Raw genomic sequence first — 18953 nt, 5'->3', positions numbered from 1 at the left:
GCACATGTATTATGGGATCTTGCACATCAGTTGTATGCCTTATTGTACTCACACTATGATATAAAGTGTCATGGGGGTTTGATGTTTGACTTTGATTGCCTTCATACCTTTCTCATGCGTGTGTGTCTTGGTTTGCACACCCTTTGTATTTGCTTTTACTTTCATGTCTGCGTGGTCAGATGTTCTTGGTTCTTCTTCATGCACTACATTATGGCTTTCAACTTTAGTGTACCTGTCATACCTCTCCCTTTTTAGCATTATGGGGGGGTTTCTACTATTGGTGCTAATGCTTCCTTGGTTTCATGTTGGAGTGAGCTATGTATTCAGTATTTGTTCCTATGTACTAGGCAGATGCAGCAGGTGGTTATCCATGCATTTCAGTGAGATGGAATACTTACCATATGGACACTCTTGCATTCCTATTTCTGGAGGTGACCTTCCATTTTTCTATTTGATCATTTCTTTAGACTTTGGTACTTGTGTCATTTATATCTTCGGATTCTAGATGTTTTGCCTATGTTTTCCATCTGATTCGGATTCGAGTAGTGTCATTGAGGGTACTAATGTAGATGCATGTCTTCTTGAGCCTGATCATCTTTTTTTTCAGAGGAGGTTCTTATTTCAACATTTTTCAGTCATTCTATGATAGCGTTTGCAGCTTCTTCGTGCTTCAGTGATTCTTCATGCTCGTCTTTTGTTCCTATCTTTTGGAACATTCTTGTTTGGAGGCATCCTAGTCCTTCACTTGATCTTTCATCTCTTCTTGGAGAGGAGTTTTGTTCCCATGGGGTTTTATCCTTTTCTCCACTTTACAAAGATTTCATTATTCTTGGGTACCTCATCGGGCCTTGTTGTCGAGACCCATTTTAACTTTCTACCATCTTGTCCTTAGTTTTTTAGCTTCTCCCTAACTTAATCTTAAGGGGGGGTGCTAGAGTAAAAGGTATTAGTTTACTTAATTAATTAAATCATATTGATTTAATAATTAAGTCACCTTTTTCTCTATTTCACTTAAGCTAAATTTAGGAAGCTAAACTTAGGAATATTAATAATTAATTCACTATTAATTATTAATTGTTTTTTAAGGTTTATATTTTTTGGATTTGTTCTCCTTTTATAAGGATTGATCCCTTTGTAATCCTAACCAATCTGATTATTATTATTACATTCTTTTGCTCTAGGTTTTCAAAGCAATCTTTATGTTTTGTGAATCTTCCATTGTTGTGACATGTTATTTGCATACAAGTGTCAAGTGGGTTTTGTGAGGTTGTATTTCACAACTTTAACTAGGTTTTGTGAGGTTGTATTTCACAAATTTAACTAGGTTTTGTGAGGTTGTATTTCACAACTTTAACATATAGAACCATCAATTCTTATCTCATATAATTGTAGGGGTTGAGCCTAATATCAGATGATAAATGTTCACAAACTCTTGAGAATCATGGGGATTGGCCAATCTTTCTGCATATGAAGGGGGAGATGGGGTGATCTTGGATTGAAGTATCTCCCAATTCAACAATCAAGAATGGAACCTGGTGCCATACAAAAAAGATCTGGGGAGGGGGAGGGGTGAGCTATAAGATAGCAAACACATATATAGAGAGGGGGCTCTTGGGACTAGACTATATACCCTTGGGACTAAACTAGACTCTATGAGGGTTGTATTTCTTGGATGGAGCTGAAAATGAAGAAGGTGAATGATAACCTAGTTAATATAGTTTATACTAGTTACAAAGCCATCCATAATCGTGTTAAAAGTATATTAAAGTTATCTCAAAAAAGTAGCAAAAGCTTCAAGCTACTAAAACCTCTAAGGTTGTTTTTGTGGATTTGGATAGTATGGGTAAGCGTAATTAGGTAGTTGTTGAGAAGGAACCTTGTACTCACAAGTGAGGTAACATGAAGAATTTTTTGAAGGAAGCCAAAATGATGCACAAGATATAGGCAATATCTATTGGAATATCAATCAATTGGAGGTAGATGTTATCAAGGTACTAAATAGACTTTAGTAATTGTGCTTTCTTGTGGTTTTGTTGTCTCTTTTTTTGGTTTGAAAGTGTCTCTTTGTTATTATTGTATGTCTTCTTTTAGCTATTTGTAGGTTGTTGTTTGATTGTGTGTATCTATGTAGCATCATTTTGTAAAAAGGGTTTCAAGTCCCTTCAAAGCCTACTTTACCCATAATCAAAAAGTATAAACCCATTATGTTAATTATGATAAACTGATGAGATTAGAGAAAATGAGACTCTTTTATGGTTATTATATTTAATATTGTGGCAAGATCCAAGGATTAAAATTTAGTTAATAACATTTAGTTAAATATAGATTTGAATGAAATGTCATTTTAATTAATCTACTCTAGGATTTGGAATCAGGAAAACAACCACTCAAAAAGTCATTTCAATCAATCCATTCTGCTTTATCATAAAAGTAAATATCTCTAGATAACTTGGTCAAAATTGAATTATATGAGACCATCACTTTGCAATATTTAAATTTGCATTTTTTATAGACCTCTTCATCAAAATGGTACATTTTGTAAATGTAGGACATTAATTATAATATAGCCTTAAAATTAAGAATACAACTCTTATAATATTCAATGAATTCTTTATCAAATGTTAAGAAGGAAAGGGAAGAGTTTGTTTGAAATGAAATACTAAAATACAAGGTGAATTTCGAAACAATAGTTTTTACTTGTTCCATTAAACAATTGTACACAATTATGCATGATTTTAATATCATTTTCAATTGTATAATTTGAATAGCACAAACTATTGAACAATAGTAAAAGTTAGAGAAAACCCATAGATATGCATAATAAGGATAGATGATACAAAGAAAAAAGGTACAAATAAAAAGTTGATCTAAGAAGGTGATAGAGAGAGGAACCTAGAGCCTAAAACTAGAGTTGAATAAGTAGGACTTCAGCACTAGGTGCCAGTGTCCTAGTGTTGTGTAGATAACTATCATGAGAAGGAACAAAATCAACAACAAAGGTCTAAACACCTAGTAGTGGAATCTAAGGAAAAGGTGGCAAGATAGTAGCACTAGGTGCTAGCATCTTTAGGGTTTGCATGATTAGAAGTCTAACAATCTTGGTCATAATCCACTTTATCCTTATGTAGCTCTATCATATTAGTCGAAATCTCTCAGATTTGTGCAAGTGAAAAAGTTTTGTTATGTAGGGGCTTGCCATAGTCAAACCTTGTGTTGGTGTTCCCACCTCCACAATAATGATTATGATGATGATAAAGAGTGAGTATTCTCAATAGAGCACAAGCAAAACAAATAACATAAATGTTGTAATGACAATGTTACATTTGGTGTGAAACCCTTGCTCGGATCCCATATAAGGAAATGTCGTAGTGCCCTCTTGAAGTCCTACAAGTGTTAATGCATAACATGATCATAATAAATAAGAAATAATACTTGATTATAGCTTCATTGTAATTGCAGATCGCAATATGCTTGAGTGTTGTCCATAGATAGATTGTTTAAGTTCCCTCTTAGAAGATCCATCCTCAAATGAGAGAAAGAGGGTTATTCATATATGCCTCTAAACATATTGTCGAAGACGTTTTCAAACTAGGTCAACAAGGTACAATGCTCAAGACACCAAATATTGATATTTGTGTAGATGTATAAATTTGACCACTTTTCTAAATGAATATTTAATATTTATTTTAACCCCATTCCTCCTATTAATTAAAGTCTATTTAATTGATTCTTCACATTAATCTATTTGATTAAATGAAATACTCAATTTGTTTAATTAAGTTCACCTAAACCTTTTCTAGCCTTTGATTAAATAAATCACTCTATTAAATTAAATCCCCTTTTCCCCCTTTTTAATTAAATTGATCCTTGAAAATAAATAAATCACCCACTTGTATTTATGCAAGTTGGATCTATTTAGTTGAAATAAAGTAATTTTATTTTAATTAAATTTCTCTTTCCTCCACTTGCAAAATCCTACATCTCTCACTTGCCTCCTAAAACCCTTCTAGATTCTTCTAATCCATTCCAACTAAGCCTAATTCATCTCCTAAATATTGTCACAATCCTAAGCAAAGAGAAGTCACTTCTCAAAGCATCCAAAGTCTTTAATAACCATTAAAGGCTTTATGTCCTCAACAAGTTAACCCTCAAAGTCTTCCAAACCATTTAAGGCCCTTACATATCCATTAATGGTTAACTCAACCTTCTTGCATGGTTAGAGACTTTCTCTCTAACTCAACCCTCATCTAACCCAAGGGTCTCATCAAACATTCATGGCTTTAACCTTGGTTATCCCTTTAACCCTTGCACAAGAGTTTACCCCTTCGGTAAAAGCTTTATCCAATGGATGACCCTAACCTAACCTTAACCCTTACCTCCTAAGGTAACCTCCATGTCTTCTCAAACATTTAATGCTTCTTTTATCTCCTCTCAAGCAACCTCTAGTTGACAATTGTCACCATTTCATTGGTGAGAATTGTGAACATGGATTGATTAACTTTCAATCCTAGCCCTTGTTAAGATTATCCAATGTTGACCATTCATTGTCCTATTTTCCCTATAAATAGAGCCCTCATTCCTCATTTTCAGGATAGAATTTTTTGTTCATCAAACTTATAGTCATTTTGCTAATGATATATTCAAGTCTTTGTGCATAAACTTATAATCTAATTACTAAGCATTTTAGCCTCTCTTTGATAAACCATATTAATAAGCATTTAGAAGCATTTTAATTCATAGAATATCCATGTTAGACTAGTATATCATTGCTAGGATAATTACCTATTCTTATCATCATCTTTATGCTAGATTAATCATCATAGTTTCAATATCTTACATATCTAGGAATGCATTCATGCATAATAATCAAACATCACTCGTTCTTGGAGTTGTCATTCCTAAGTCACTTTGCTTAGTGATCTGAGAGAAAAGAAATTGACTTTAGGGATCCTATGAGATAGAGAACAATGGGATACCCCTTGGGAAGTTGAGCTATTTCAATATAGTTCCTATAACTTGCACCAAGAGTCTCATTAGTGTGTGGACCTTTAGAATCAGACTTTTACATTTTTGTCGCCCTCATTTCCCGCACACAATTTGAATTTTTCATCTTTTTGAAAATCACATACCAAACACTACCGCCCAACACTAGTGTGTCAACATTTTTAGGAATTTAACATAATTCTTTAATGAAACCTTGAAAGAATCATATTATATAAAAAGAATACCTAAACCTAATGTGAAATTATCAGAAAGAGTCATTTAAAAAGTAACGATAATACACAAAAATAATATAAAAAATAAATTCTACATTAAATGCATAAAAACAATAGACTCCCACTCTAAAGGATTAAAAAAAAAAAATACAAAACCAAATCCTAAACCCTAACGACGAAATAATTTCACAACACCACTAGATTTCATAACAAGCAACTAAACAGTGTCCAAAAGCGTAGTACCTTTCACCGCATCTCAGAAATCTATCAATCATACCACTTTCAAAAAAATTATATTTCTAGATGTACATTAAGTTTAGAGGATATACATAATGTCATGCTTGATATTTAAGTAGAAGTTATAGGCAATCAATCAATTGTTATAGTGACAATTCGCTTTCTTGAAAAAGAGTGAACTCATACATCAAAGAAGAAGAAACAGTTGTTTCATAAACAAGAACGGCATCTCAGCTTGCACGTCGAAATCTGTAAAACCATTTGCAAAAGGGTCTTAGCTTATGCCCTACTATCATTTGATTGCTATTTCAAGACTTTTGGTTCTACTATGAATTGATTGGCAATATTGCAATAGTTATTTAACAAAGACTTTTGGGCCTACTGTGAATTCATTGGCAATATTGTCATACTTATTCAACAAGGACTTCTGGGTTTTCAAGATGGCAATAAAACCATTCTTTTCAAATATGCGTCTACCATGTTAATTTTATATGAGACTTTAAGTAAGCTGAGCCCTAAAAGGTATACAGGTAGTGCAAGGTGTTCAAAAATAATCATGATGATTGAGTTGGCATTGTGATTCATGAGTCTCATTTGACAAATGAGAATATCAAGTTTTCTTAGATTGAGTGGAAATGAGATTTTGATGCATAAGATAATTATGAAGTTGTGACTGAGTTAGATCCAATGATGCATGTAAGCATAAAACCATGTATGATTAAGAATGGAATTATTATGCATAAAACAAGCATGAGATTGTGATCAGATTGGTCTTTATAATATATACCCTCTCAAATTGAGTGCATATAAGACACTGTGGATTCAATTTGAATATGAATAAGACATCGTTTTGGATTTAATTTGAGTTCATATAAGACATTATTGTGGATTCAATTCAAGGATAAGATGAATATAGTGTCTTACTTGCCTCATATCCTTATTCTTGAACAATTAGAGTCATGGAAAGACATTATTGTGGATTCAATTTGAGGATAAGATGAATATAGTGTCTTACAAGCATGAGATTGAGATCAGATTGGTCTTTATAATATATACCCTCTCAAATTGAGTGCATATAAGACATTGTGGATTCAATTTGAATGTGAATAAGACATCATTTTGGATTCAATTTGAGTTCATATAAGACATTATTGTGGATTCAATTTGAGGATAAGATGAATATGGTGTCTTACTTGCCTCATATCCTTATTCTTGAACAATTAGAGTCATGGAAAGTGAGTCTTATCACTGAAGCCTTGTTTTAACAAAATCATTTGATACTACTAAGCTTAATAAGAGTAATCTAGTTGTGAACACTTGGAAAGATATGTTTATGTTATATTACTTTGATTATAGATGATTAAACTAATGATTGATAGCTCATTTATATCAACAATGTGGTGTTGTGATTCCATATAAGGGCATGTGTGCATGTCATAGGTACATATAATTGTCAAAAATAAAGCTAGATCAAAGGAGATGTCATTAGTTCCATACAATGCATTTTTTAGAGGTTATACATTTTCATTTGTCTAGTTTTACATTTTCTATTCCCTAGATTTGGTTATTTCTGGGTTCTTCTAAAGTGTCTAATTCGTCCACATTAGATAAATTTTCCTCCATCCAAAAATAAAACCACTTCTTAAGTTATAAATTTTAATTCCTTAAGCTAGATGCGTATCATGCTATTCTAAGTAATAATTCAAACTTATGCATCAGGGATATGTGTATGTATGTATGTACATGTGTACGTACGTACAGATGTATGTACATGTGTACGTACGTACAGATGTATGTACGTATAAATGTATGTATGAGTACCAATGTGTGGTATGCATTCCATAAGTTAGTTATGTTGAGTAATCAATTATACTAGGCAATAAGTAAGTCTAAATGCATTTAGTGTTTTATCACTCCATTATGTTGTTAAGATGAGATCTACATAAAGGATGTGAATATCATCGTAAGGATATGGAAGAGTAAGTAATGTATTCAAGATCTCTTGGACATATAGCACACAGTAGCTCCTTCTATAAGAAGTATTGTATGATGTTATCATTTCTTAAGGGTTTATTCTATTTATGCATTTATTTGATATCGGGAACCTTGGCCTATGAGTATCTTTTATGTTGTGTGTGATATATCTTCTCGATTTCTTTATTTCTATTATTATATTTGTGGATCTTACCCTTTGGTATCAAAGTATGATTTAGGAAAAGATGATGATGAAACCCTATTTTTTGAAGACTCAAAAATATCTCAAAATTGACTAAAAATTTTGTATAATTTTGTTGAAGTTTAAGAATCAAATAAGAAAGGTACATTTCAAAATTAAGTGAGTTATAACAATTATTTCTCATATTTCTCATATTTTTGGGATAATTGTCTCTAGGTCTCTGAATATGGGTGCTCTCAGAATTCCTAAGCAAACAATCTGGTCGGATTTCCCTGAACATTTGAAGGAAAGAATATTGGAATGCCTTCCAGTGGACTGCATCTTCCGTTTGAGGGTTGTTTGCAAGACCTGGAATACTCTCTTCTCAACACAATATTTCAATTCCATGGTAAGAAATAGCCAGCCATTTCTCATTCTTTGTGCTGCCAAAACCCAACTGCCCTCGCTAATATATTCTTTCATCACCCACACTTGGCGAACCATTTCTTTCTCGTTCATTCCTCATGATCGCCCCGTCAATTTTAGAGGATCTGCTTCTGGGCTGCTCTTGGCAAACACTAATTCCAATTTCTGGTTTGGCTTTAATTCTCCAAAGCTGTGTGTTTGCAATCCCCTAGCCCAAACGTACTCGACGCTGCCAGAGATGGTTTCTGTGAGTAGAATTATGACCAAAGCAATTTTACCAGTGGGTAATAAGACGGATGAATATACAGTCATGGTGGTAGGCACGAGCAGCAGCGATAAGGTTATAGTGGAAGCATATAATTCTACTACCAAGACATGGAAAGTTGCAGGCAGCATTCCTGATGGGGTTATAATAAACGAAAACATGTTCTTCTGCAAGGGCTCTTTGTTCTGTATGACTGCCACTGGCGGCATAATGGCCTACAATATTGAACAGGGGATCACCACAATTATGGCCATGCCCACAGAAGATACCCACAATTTGTGGGCTCGACTTGTTGTTGTAAGAGTGGTGTGTTTGTGGTTGGGGCGCTTGAAGATAATCATAGTTTGAAAGGCGTAATTGTGTGGGAGTTAGTTTTTCAGAAGTCGGCGAAGGAGGGTTATAAGTGGGAAGAGATTGGGAAAATGCCGAGTAGTGTGTGTGAGGAATTTAGGAGGAGCTCGAGTTCAAATTGGTTTGAATGCGTAGGAGTGGGATATAAGATCTATTTCAGAGCCAACGAAAGCGTGGAGATACTTGTGTATGATGTGAACACAAGCTCTTGGAATTGGCTGCCCAAGTTTCCTACAGATTTGAGATATATGAGCATGAGATGCCTTCCTTTGGAAATTATGCCAACTACTAAATTATCTTAAGTTTGATTGTAGTTTTGTGGTGCATCGACTCTGAGGAATCAAAATTGGTATGAATATGATGAGCCCAAGCGTATATGGGACTATGTACAGGAAGGAGGTGGACATATAGACTTGTGTATTGCAAATCCTTAAAAAATTGTTCTTTAATTGTTTCTTCTTTGATCTGTCGATTGAGGGTCATTTAAGCCTCAATGTAAAAATGTATAAAATTGATTTTTTTTACTAATTTTAATACTTTCGAAGAGTTTGTTCTAGGTTTTACTCCAAGTCTTTGTGAGCCTTCTTCGGGATGCTTGTGCTATTAGTGGGATTAAAAAATGGTAGTTAAGGTTGATAAGAAGGTTTTTATTGAGTAATTTTTTTATTTTATTTTTTCTTTGTTTATAAATAGGAGATTTTAAATGGGGTTAATTATCAATCATTCAATTATCTTGTACTTGTTCATTGAGAGTAAAGTTTGGTTTGAGTTGTTTGTTGAGAAGATATTAAGGTTTATGAAATGGAACATTCAATTTATATTGAGTTTTGGATAGATCTTATGATGATGATAATAATGGTTTCAAAATAAGGTCCTATTTTACACAGTTTCTTTGTTAGATGAGAGTGATGATCTCTATATTAAGATTTAGTGTTGAATATTTCATTTTAATTATATTCTTGCTTGAAATATATTGGTTTTAGCACTTTGGAGACTATTTTTTTTATGATAAGATTTTTAGAGGATCATCCATCCATCAATCAATCACACATCATCCATTATAGTAATCATAATATGATCGATGACCCCATCCACCCACATCATCCAGCCAGCCATCTACCATCAACGATGTTGGGGGCAGGAGATAGCTGGGGTGGACCCCCTTTCTACCCTTTTTGTAATAAAGGAGTGAATAGGGGCCCTGCTATTATGGATAGGGTAGAGAGGGGCATAAATGCTCATAATGGGATCAAGCGTAAACAACACATTCTAAACTTTGACTTATTGAAGTGGCTCATCTAAAATTTCACAAACTTCTCCAATAGACCGACCTATTAGTATGATTTTATAGAGTCGCCTAAACAAGTCAAAGTTTACAAAATGTTGCTTAAAACAAAACCATATAATGACGTCTTTCTCTTTAATGTGAATATTTTTTACCTATTTTATGTTAAAATATTTTAATTTGATAAGATTAATATGAAATGAATTATGTAATAATAATATTATTTATTTATAAAATTTAAATTAATATTTTATAATAAACTTTTACCTTTTTATCATAACAAACAAACTATTTAAGAATTTATGTAACAAACCAGCCACTTTAAAATATGTGAACTAACAAACTTTGTCGTCACCGATGATCTATATTCTTTAATGGGAACATTACTACCCCTTAACAGAGATGAGTTGATTGCCAATCACAACCAAGTTAGGCAGAGAAGAGGTCAATACTTAACTGATGGGGGACGACACAAGTAGGTGGGGTTTGAACATCAGCCATTTGGGACATAGATACTTGTGCACCATAAATATTTTTTTGGATTTGTTCTTTCATTGTTTATTTTTAAGAATAAGTAACTCGTCAGCCAATTGAAGTTGAGAATGTGATCTATACATTAAGGTTTGAATTATGATAGTCTATTGCAATTGCAATAGAAATATATTAGTTTCAATCTTTAGGGTTTGAGTTTTTTACTAAAAGTTTTATTTTTATTTTTATAATGGTCTTTTTTTTTCATTTGTGTGGATGTTTTTCATTAAATATATGTTAAATAGTATAGTAGCTTATTGATAATGATATGGTAGATACTAAGTTGGAAAAAATTATAGTTTAATATGGATTTTGTAGAAATTTTAATAAATTTAGTGCAGAAAAATTGATGTGTTGATAGTCATGTCATTAAGTAATTTTTAGTGATTTAAATACATTCATTCCATTGCATTGTGTTCTTGATTATTATGATTGAGCATGTAAAATAGATGAATGAATAAATGAATTTGATGAATTTCAAAATTATTGTTTCATAGAATTATGTTCTTGACTATTATGATTGAGCATGTAAAATAGATGAATCAATGAATGAATTTGATGAATTTCATAATCAGTGTTTCATGGTCATAGGTTTGAATGCATTTGTGTGTTCTTGTTGATTTTACCCTTTCAAATCATTTTGATGCTTTTATCGGTAAATATTACAAATTTGATGTAATGTTTGAAGACATTAATGGTAGAAATGAGCAAATGTTGGACAAAAAATGACCAGATCATGTTATGTTCATGAGGAGATATATGAAATTCAATTTTGTTTGATTGGTTAGTTCATAATTCATTTTTTATTAAAATAATATATACCCGTATTATACTTTTCTTTTAGGATAAGAACTATTAATGTATTTCAACTCTTTATATTTACATATGTATTTGGATGAATTAATATGTATTGGAATATGAATGCTTATAACTTCTAATAATGGGTGTGTACAATTTATACCAATTTAGAATTATTGACAATGAAATTAATTTATCTCAACTCTCTATCACTTGTTTAATAAAAGATCTATTATCTAACAAATATTTTAAATCTAAATATTGTTTGCATCCATTGATTACAATTTATCATCTTTACACATTCTTTTTGTAATAGAATAAAGAATAAACATCTTTAATAATAATTTTAATTGTTTTTAATAAAAAAATAAATATATTAATTAATAACAATTACACCAGTCACTAAAATCTAGAAAATAAATATTCAAAAATGTTTTTAACAAGTCTACAACCTCTAAAAAACAACTAAGGCCTCTTCATTGTCATGCATTGCTGATTTCAACATTGCTTCGGATACAATACATCATCTCTCTCTCTAGTCAAAAACTCTTTCGCAAAACGTGTTTTTGGAATCACAAATATTTAATACAAAATACTATTGCGAATATAATTAAATAGAGATGATATAATGAAACTTCAGAGGAGGAAACTTTAATTTAATTGCCCAGGTTGTTTGTTATAAATGACCTTTATTGTCGACTCTATTGAATTAGTCAAATTACCTCCTCTAAAGAATTGATATAAATTTGTGGGCTCTCTCTTATCGTAAACAATGGTGCATTGACTTAAACATTCATGACCGTCATTGTTTGAATAGAATGAGAGCGAGATATGAGATGTCTTTGTAAGTCAGTAACAATGGTTGCAAAAAGGAGGTCACATTTTCCATAGTTTCTTTCTTAGTTTAAAATTTTCGATCTCTATATTAAGTCTTGACATGGAATATTTTATTTTAACTATTTGTTGCTTGAAATAGATTTGTTTTAGACTTTTTTGGAGGATAAGTCTTTTATGATAAGATTTTTAAAGGGTATAATGGGGTCAAGGTTTAAAATTTCACTAACTTCTTCATGATTTTAGATGGGTCACCTAAGCAAGTCAAAGTTTAAAACGTGTTATTTAAGCCGAACCATATAATAATATTTTTCTCTTCAATGTGAATATTTTTTTCATTCATTCTTATTACACATGTTTTATGTTAAAAAATATTCTTAAAATATATTAACATCCTTTTTCATGAGATTAATATGAAACGAATTATCTCATAATAATATCCTTTATTCTTATCATAATTTTTTTAACATTTTATTACTTATAACAAGCAAGATATTGAGAATATCTATAACAATTCATCCACTTAAAAATATGTAATAGGGGACATTACCATATGCATTAGCAAGGACAAGTTGATTGCAGTTACCACCAAGTTAGGCGGATAAGAAGTAAACACTTACCTAATGTGGGACTATGGACGTAGGTGGGGTTTCTACATCAGCCATTCGAGATTCTATAGCAAATTTCAATAAAAAGCGATGTGCAGTCATTGAAATTTTTCCATCATTGTACTCACATGTTTTCTTGTTCGTCTAAATGACAGCAACAAAGAAGACAACTTTCGCCCTTAAACCACAAACATTTCTTCTTGTTTTGTTTTATATCGAATTCTTATCTATGTTCATTGAAGAAGAAGAAGAAGAAGAAATTATTGTAACATCCACGAGACTAAATATAGCCTATAAGACAAAACTGCCAACCACACTAGATTGATATCAACTAAAATTTTAGAAGGAATATCTCTATATTAAAAACTCTAACTAGTATTCTTTGTTTTACACATCAAATTGTTGGGCTTTAAATCTATGAAACCACCTCCAATTATCAATCATTGTGTAAACATTTGTGGCTAGCTCTCTTTGATTATGACTTTCATGCTTGTGATTTAACTCGAAAAGTCCTTCCTCATGTTCTTTGACCGTAACTGTATTGTACTAATTAAATAAGAAATTAATATGTTGTCGTCATATTAAAGGCATGATAGCAATGCAAGATGTACAGTTTCCTAATTGAACTGGTATAGGTCCAGTTAAATTGTTTGAATGCAAGTATAATTGTTTCAAAAATTTGAGTTATCTTATGGTCTTTGGAATTGTTGGTGGATAATTAGTCGACAAAATTACTTTTTGTAAGTTGTAAAAAGTGTTTTGGCAATGAATAAAAGAGTCATTTTGTTAGTGACATAAACACTCCTTTTGAAATTATCAATGTCAAATTCAATAGGATATAATCCTAGATCTATTGTTGAGAGGATGACAGATGGAAACAATAAATTGTATGTTGCTTGTAGGCATGAGAGTAGCACACCTCAGAGCGAGAGATTGCAAAAGGCCAATTCAATGAGATAAGTGTAAATTTCCTAATTTAAGTGGTATAGGTCTAGTTAAATTGTTTGAATTCGGAAAGTTCCAAATATTTTCACTTTTGCAATTGTCCTTGTCAAATGAACAATTTAAGTATAATTCAAAATAATCCAAAGCTTGAGTATCACACTTGTGAGATGGTTAAAAGCCAAGGCTCAAATAAATTAGAGACATGTAGTTTCACAAAGAATTTGGAATTCTTTCACAAAGACAATTTTAGGAAAAACAAAGATACTGTAAAATCCCTAAACTAGTGAATTTTATAGTAGATCTGTAAAATTTGCCCGCCCCCCTCTCCACACTCTCTCTCTCCTCCTTCTAACCTTATATCTCCCCCCTCTCTCTCTTTTGGAAACACGACCTTATTGATAGTGGACCTTGATTATTTGTCACAAAAACAACATCATTTGATAAATGACCTACCAATTGACCTCATCCTTCCATGCATCTTCGACGTACCTATTGCACACCACACTCCAATTGCTAGTAAATATTAGATTTCTCATATTTTATATAGATTTTTGAAAATATAAAGATAATTCAATAATATCAAATGACATGAAACGATCATATATGAACGGAAGCTTCCAATTCTTTTATTTGATTATTACTATTACTTTCACGGAAAACCTGTTCATTGCCGATTTCATCATAGCTTCGGATGGATTGGAACGTCTCTGTAATCAAATACACTTTTTGTTTCCAGAACGTGTTTCTAGATCATGAAAATTCAGGCCAGGAAACAATAATTTAATCTCCCAGCGAGTTATAAATGACCTTGTCTCTAGTTAATAAGTCAAACTACTTTAGGTAAAGAATTGATATTAATTTGTGGACCCTCACTTATCTTAAACCGCGGTGCGTTGAGACAAAAATTCCTCACCGCATTTTTTGACCAGATTTTCGTGCTTGCTCTGGATCTTCGCTCATATTGCGGTCTTTCTCATTTGCTATAAATCTTTGCCCATTTGTTTTTGAGATCATCGACTCTACTCGTGAAAATGGGTGTTCTCAGAATTCGTAAGCAAATAATGTGGTCAGATTTGCCTGAACATTTGATGGAGAGAATACTAGAATTCCTTCCAGTGGACTGCTTCTTCCGTTTCAGGGCTGTTTGCAAGACCTGGAATACTCTCTTCTCATCCCAACATTTCAATTCCATAGCAAGAAATAGCCACCCATTTCTCATTCTTTGCCCCTCCAACACCCAACTGCCCTCTCTAATCTATTCCTTCTTCACCCACACTTGGCGAACCATTTCTTTATCTTTCATACCTCATGAGCTCCACTGCCCCATCAATTTCAGAGGATCTGCTTCTGGGCAGCTCTTAGCAGACATTAGCGCCAATTTCTGGTTTGGTTATAATTCTCCAACGCTGTTTGTTTGCAATCCTCTTACCCAAACGTGCTCGGTACTACCAGAAATGGCTTCTGTGAGTAGAATTATGGGCAAGGCAATTTTACCCGTAGGGAATAAGATGGACGAATATACAGTCATGGTGGTGGGCATGAGCAGCACTGGTACAGTTGTAGTAGAAGCATATAATTCGACTACCAAGGCTTGGAAAGTTGCAGACACCATTCCAGATGTGGTTATAAGAAACGAAAATGTTTTCTTCTTCAAGGGCTCTCTGTTCGGTATGACCGCCAGTGGTGGCATAATGGCCTACAATATTGAACAGGGGAACACTACAATTATGGCCATGCCCACAGCAGATACCCACAATTTGTGGGCTCGGCTTGTTTGTTGTAAGAGTGGTGTGTTTGTGGTTGGGGCAATCGAAGAAAATTATTGTTTGCAAGGTGTTTTTATGTGGAAGTTAGTTTTTGAGAAGATGGGGGAGGAGGATTATAAGTGGGAAGAGATTGGGAAGATGCCCAGTTCCGTGTGTGAAGAATTCAGGAAGAGCTCGAATTCGAATTGGTTTGAATGCGTGGGAGTGGGCGATAAGATCTGTTTCAGAGCCCACGAAAGCATGGAGATACTTGTTTATGATGTGAGCAAAAGCTCTTGGAATTGGCTGCCCATGTTTCCTGCAGATTTGAGATATGTGAGTATGAGATGCCTTCCACTGGAAATTATGCCCACTACTAAATTCTCTTAATTTTGGTTGTGAATTTGCGGCGGTGCAGCTCGTCTGAAGAATCAAAATTGGTATAAAAGTAACGAGCCCAAGGGCATATGGTACTAATTGCAGAAAGGAGGTGGACGTATAGAATTGTTCACAGCAAATCCTTAGAAATTTATTCTTTGATTCTTTATTTTTTATATAAATAGCGCTCTAGTCAATCATATATGGGACTAAGTGCGGGAAGGAGGTGGAAATATAGACTTGTGTATTGCAAATCCTTCCAAATTTATTCTGTAATTTTTTATTCTTTGATCCGTGGGTTGAAGGTCATTGAAGCCTCAATTTAAAAATGTATAAGATTTATTCACTTCAATAAAAAAAATTTGAGGGCGGCTACACTTTTTTTTATTACTAAATTTAATACTTTTAAAGAGCTCGTTCAACTGTTTTGTTCCGAAGTCTTTTAAGGCCTGCATAGGATGCTTTGTGTTTTTATGGGGCTTTAAAAAATGGCGGTCAAGGTGATGAAGAAGCTTTTATAGGGTTTTTTTTTTGGTGCGTGGTTTTATGAATAGAGGAATTTGGATGGAATTAATTATTAATAATTTGTATTTGTTTATGGATAGTGAAGTTTGGGTTGAGTTTCTTATTGACAAGATTTTTAATTAACTCAACAATCTTAATCCTTCAATTCTTTCAACTTGGTGAAATAATTAATCTTTTATTGATTAAAGTTAATTAAGCCCCCATTCACCCTTCTTCTAATTTTTAATTTCATCTCACCTTAATCTTGCAAATTTTAATGTTGGCCACCTAATATCCTTACATGAATCAAATTTTAAACTTGTCATCATGCAAAAGTGTCCCTACCCCTCTCATGCTCCTGCATGTGTGAGTGTGCCTACTTTCTTCACTCCTTGCTCTCATATGTATTAGAATGCAAACTTATAAACCTAAAAAACTTCCAAGCCTCCGCCTCATCTTTTTCCTACTAGGATAAACCTATCATCTTGCTCAAACATGTATAAGCATGCCTTCCCTTACACTTCATTAATCTCTTTCCTTCCTCTTGTGACACTTCTTCCTTCCAATCTTTAAATCTCAACCTTCCATCAAACTTTGCATTTGAGCCCTTGAATTTTCTTCATTTTCCATCATTTCTTTCCCATACTAAATTTATGCTGCCATCATATCATTCAATCTTGAGTTAATATCATGGTGGTATAATAAATAATGATCATTATTTATACAATTACATTTAACCTATAATGTAAACACATCAAGTAGAACTTTTAAATGCTCTCTACTTCAATATACTATTTTTGTGAAAAAAATTCTTACAATACAGTTTTTTGTGTTTATTTATTTTATTAATTTTTCCGTATCTTCATTCACATTAACCTTATAAAAAATGATAATAAACTCATATTACTAATTTATAAATTCTAACAAAATTCTACATAAAATATATTCGAACAAAATAAATTTAAAAAAAACGCCATTACACATCAAAAGAACTCGGCATCTAAAAGATTGAAAGAAGTGTATTTCAAGCAACTATATTATTACAATTATCAGACTTCAAGCCTATAGAGATCAGCACTCTCAACTGAAAAATAATAAGCAGTCAACGAGCAAATTTCTAAGAATTTACCCTGCACAAGTATATCGACCCCCCTCCTTGCTGCGCTTAGTCCCATATATTCTTTGGCTCCTTATATCCATACCAGTTTTGATTCTTCAGAGTTGATGCTCTGCATAATTACAACCAAACTTAAGAGAATTCAGTACCGATCATAATTTCCAGTGGAAGGCATCTCATGCTCACATATCTCAAATCTGTAGGAAACTTGGTCAACCAATTCCAAGAGCTTGTACTCAAATCATACACAAGTATCTCCATGCTCTCATTAGCTCTGAAACAGATCTCATCTCCCACTCCCACGCACTCAAACCAATTTGAATTCGAGCTTCTTCTAAATTTCTCACAGACAGAACAGGGCATTCTCTCAATCTCTTCCCACTTACAATCCTTCGCCATCTCATGAAAAACTAACTCCCACATAATTAAGCCTTTCAAACTGTAATTTTCTTCGATTGTCCGAACCAGAACCACACGAGACTTACAACAAGCAAGCCGAGTCCACAAATTATGGACATCTGCGTTGGGTATGGCCATAGTTGTGGTGATCCCCTGTTCAACATTGTAGGCCATTATGCCCTCAGTGGCAGTCACACAGAACAGATAGCCCTTGCAGAAGAACATGCTTTCATTTCTTATCACCACATCACGAATACTGCCTGCAACTTTCCATGCTTTGGTAGTGGAATTATATGCTTCTACTAAAACTTTACCAGTGCTGCTCATGCCCACCACCATGACTGTATATTCATTCCTCTTGTTCCCCACTGGTAAAATTGCCTTCGCCATAATTCTACTCACAGAAACTGTTTCTGGCAGTGTTGAGCACGTTTGGGTAAGAGGATTGCAAACACAGAGCATTGGAGAATTATAGCCAAACCAGAAATTGGCGCTAATGTCTGCCAAGAGCAACCCAGAAGAAGATCCTCTGAAATTGATGAGGCAATTATGGGGCAAAGATAAAGGAATGGTTCGCCAAGTGCGGGTGAAGAAGGAATAGATTAGCAAGGGCAGTTGGGTGTTGGAGGGGCAGAGAATTAGAAATGGCTGGCTATTTCTTGCTATGGAATTGAAATATTGTGATGAAAACAGAACATTCAATCCCCTGCAAACAGCTCTGAAACGGAAGAAGCAGTCCACTGGAAGGCATTCCAACACTCTCTCCATCAAATGTTCAGGCAAATTAGACCACACTGTTTCCCTACAAATTTTGAGCGCACCCATTTTCATAACTAGAGTCAATTTTACCAAATATAGATTGCATATATTTATAGCAAATGGGTAAGACAGCCATACGGTCAAACAACCTGAGAAAGGATTTACCAAGTTAAATCGCAGGCATTAATGTCATAATCAAAGAGATCTGGCCATGGCGGCGAGGAATGTTCATCTCAACGGACCATTGTTTAGAGTAGCAGCGGGTATCACAAATAAACAAGGGGCTCTTACCGTAAAAAACCGTTGATTTGAGGAGTTAGGTTTGATAGAATTAGGTTATGGTTTCCTGTTGTGCCTTTTTCTGGATTCCAGAGGTGTTAATACAATGAACATGCATGCG

General features: G+C 33.5%; 3 protein-coding genes across 3 annotated transcripts; 2 read left to right on the top strand and 1 right to left on the bottom strand.

Annotated features, from left to right (window-relative positions):
* Positions 1–7855: 7855 nt before the first annotated feature.
* LOC131057538 (F-box/kelch-repeat protein At5g15710-like) lies at positions 7856–9084 on the top strand. The gene is made up of 2 exons (XM_057991703.1): positions 7856–8605; positions 8965–9084. The coding sequence occupies exons 1-2, from the start codon at positions 7856–7858 to the stop codon at positions 9082–9084; spliced, it is 870 nt and encodes a 289-aa protein (XP_057847686.1).
* A 5595-nt stretch (positions 9085–14679) lies between these two features.
* LOC131057543 (F-box/kelch-repeat protein At5g15710) lies at positions 14680–16130 on the top strand. The gene has a single exon (XM_057991707.2). The coding sequence runs from the start codon at positions 14683–14685 to the stop codon at positions 15784–15786; it is 1104 nt and encodes a 367-aa protein (XP_057847690.2). The 5' UTR covers positions 14680–14682; the 3' UTR covers positions 15787–16130.
* A 1397-nt stretch (positions 16131–17527) lies between these two features.
* Positions 17528–18619, bottom strand: LOC131057539 (F-box/kelch-repeat protein At5g15710). The gene has a single exon (XM_057991704.2). The coding sequence runs from the start codon at positions 18617–18619 to the stop codon at positions 17528–17530; it is 1092 nt and encodes a 363-aa protein (XP_057847687.2).
* Positions 18620–18953: the final 334 nt, after the last annotated feature.

This window comes from Cryptomeria japonica, chromosome 10 (genome assembly GCF_030272615.1).
Source record: "Cryptomeria japonica chromosome 10, Sugi_1.0, whole genome shotgun sequence".
NCBI lineage: Eukaryota > Viridiplantae > Streptophyta > Pinopsida > Cupressales > Cupressaceae > Cryptomeria > Cryptomeria japonica.
Note: the sequence above shows the minus strand (reverse complement) of the source record. Positions and strands in the feature narration are given on the sequence as shown.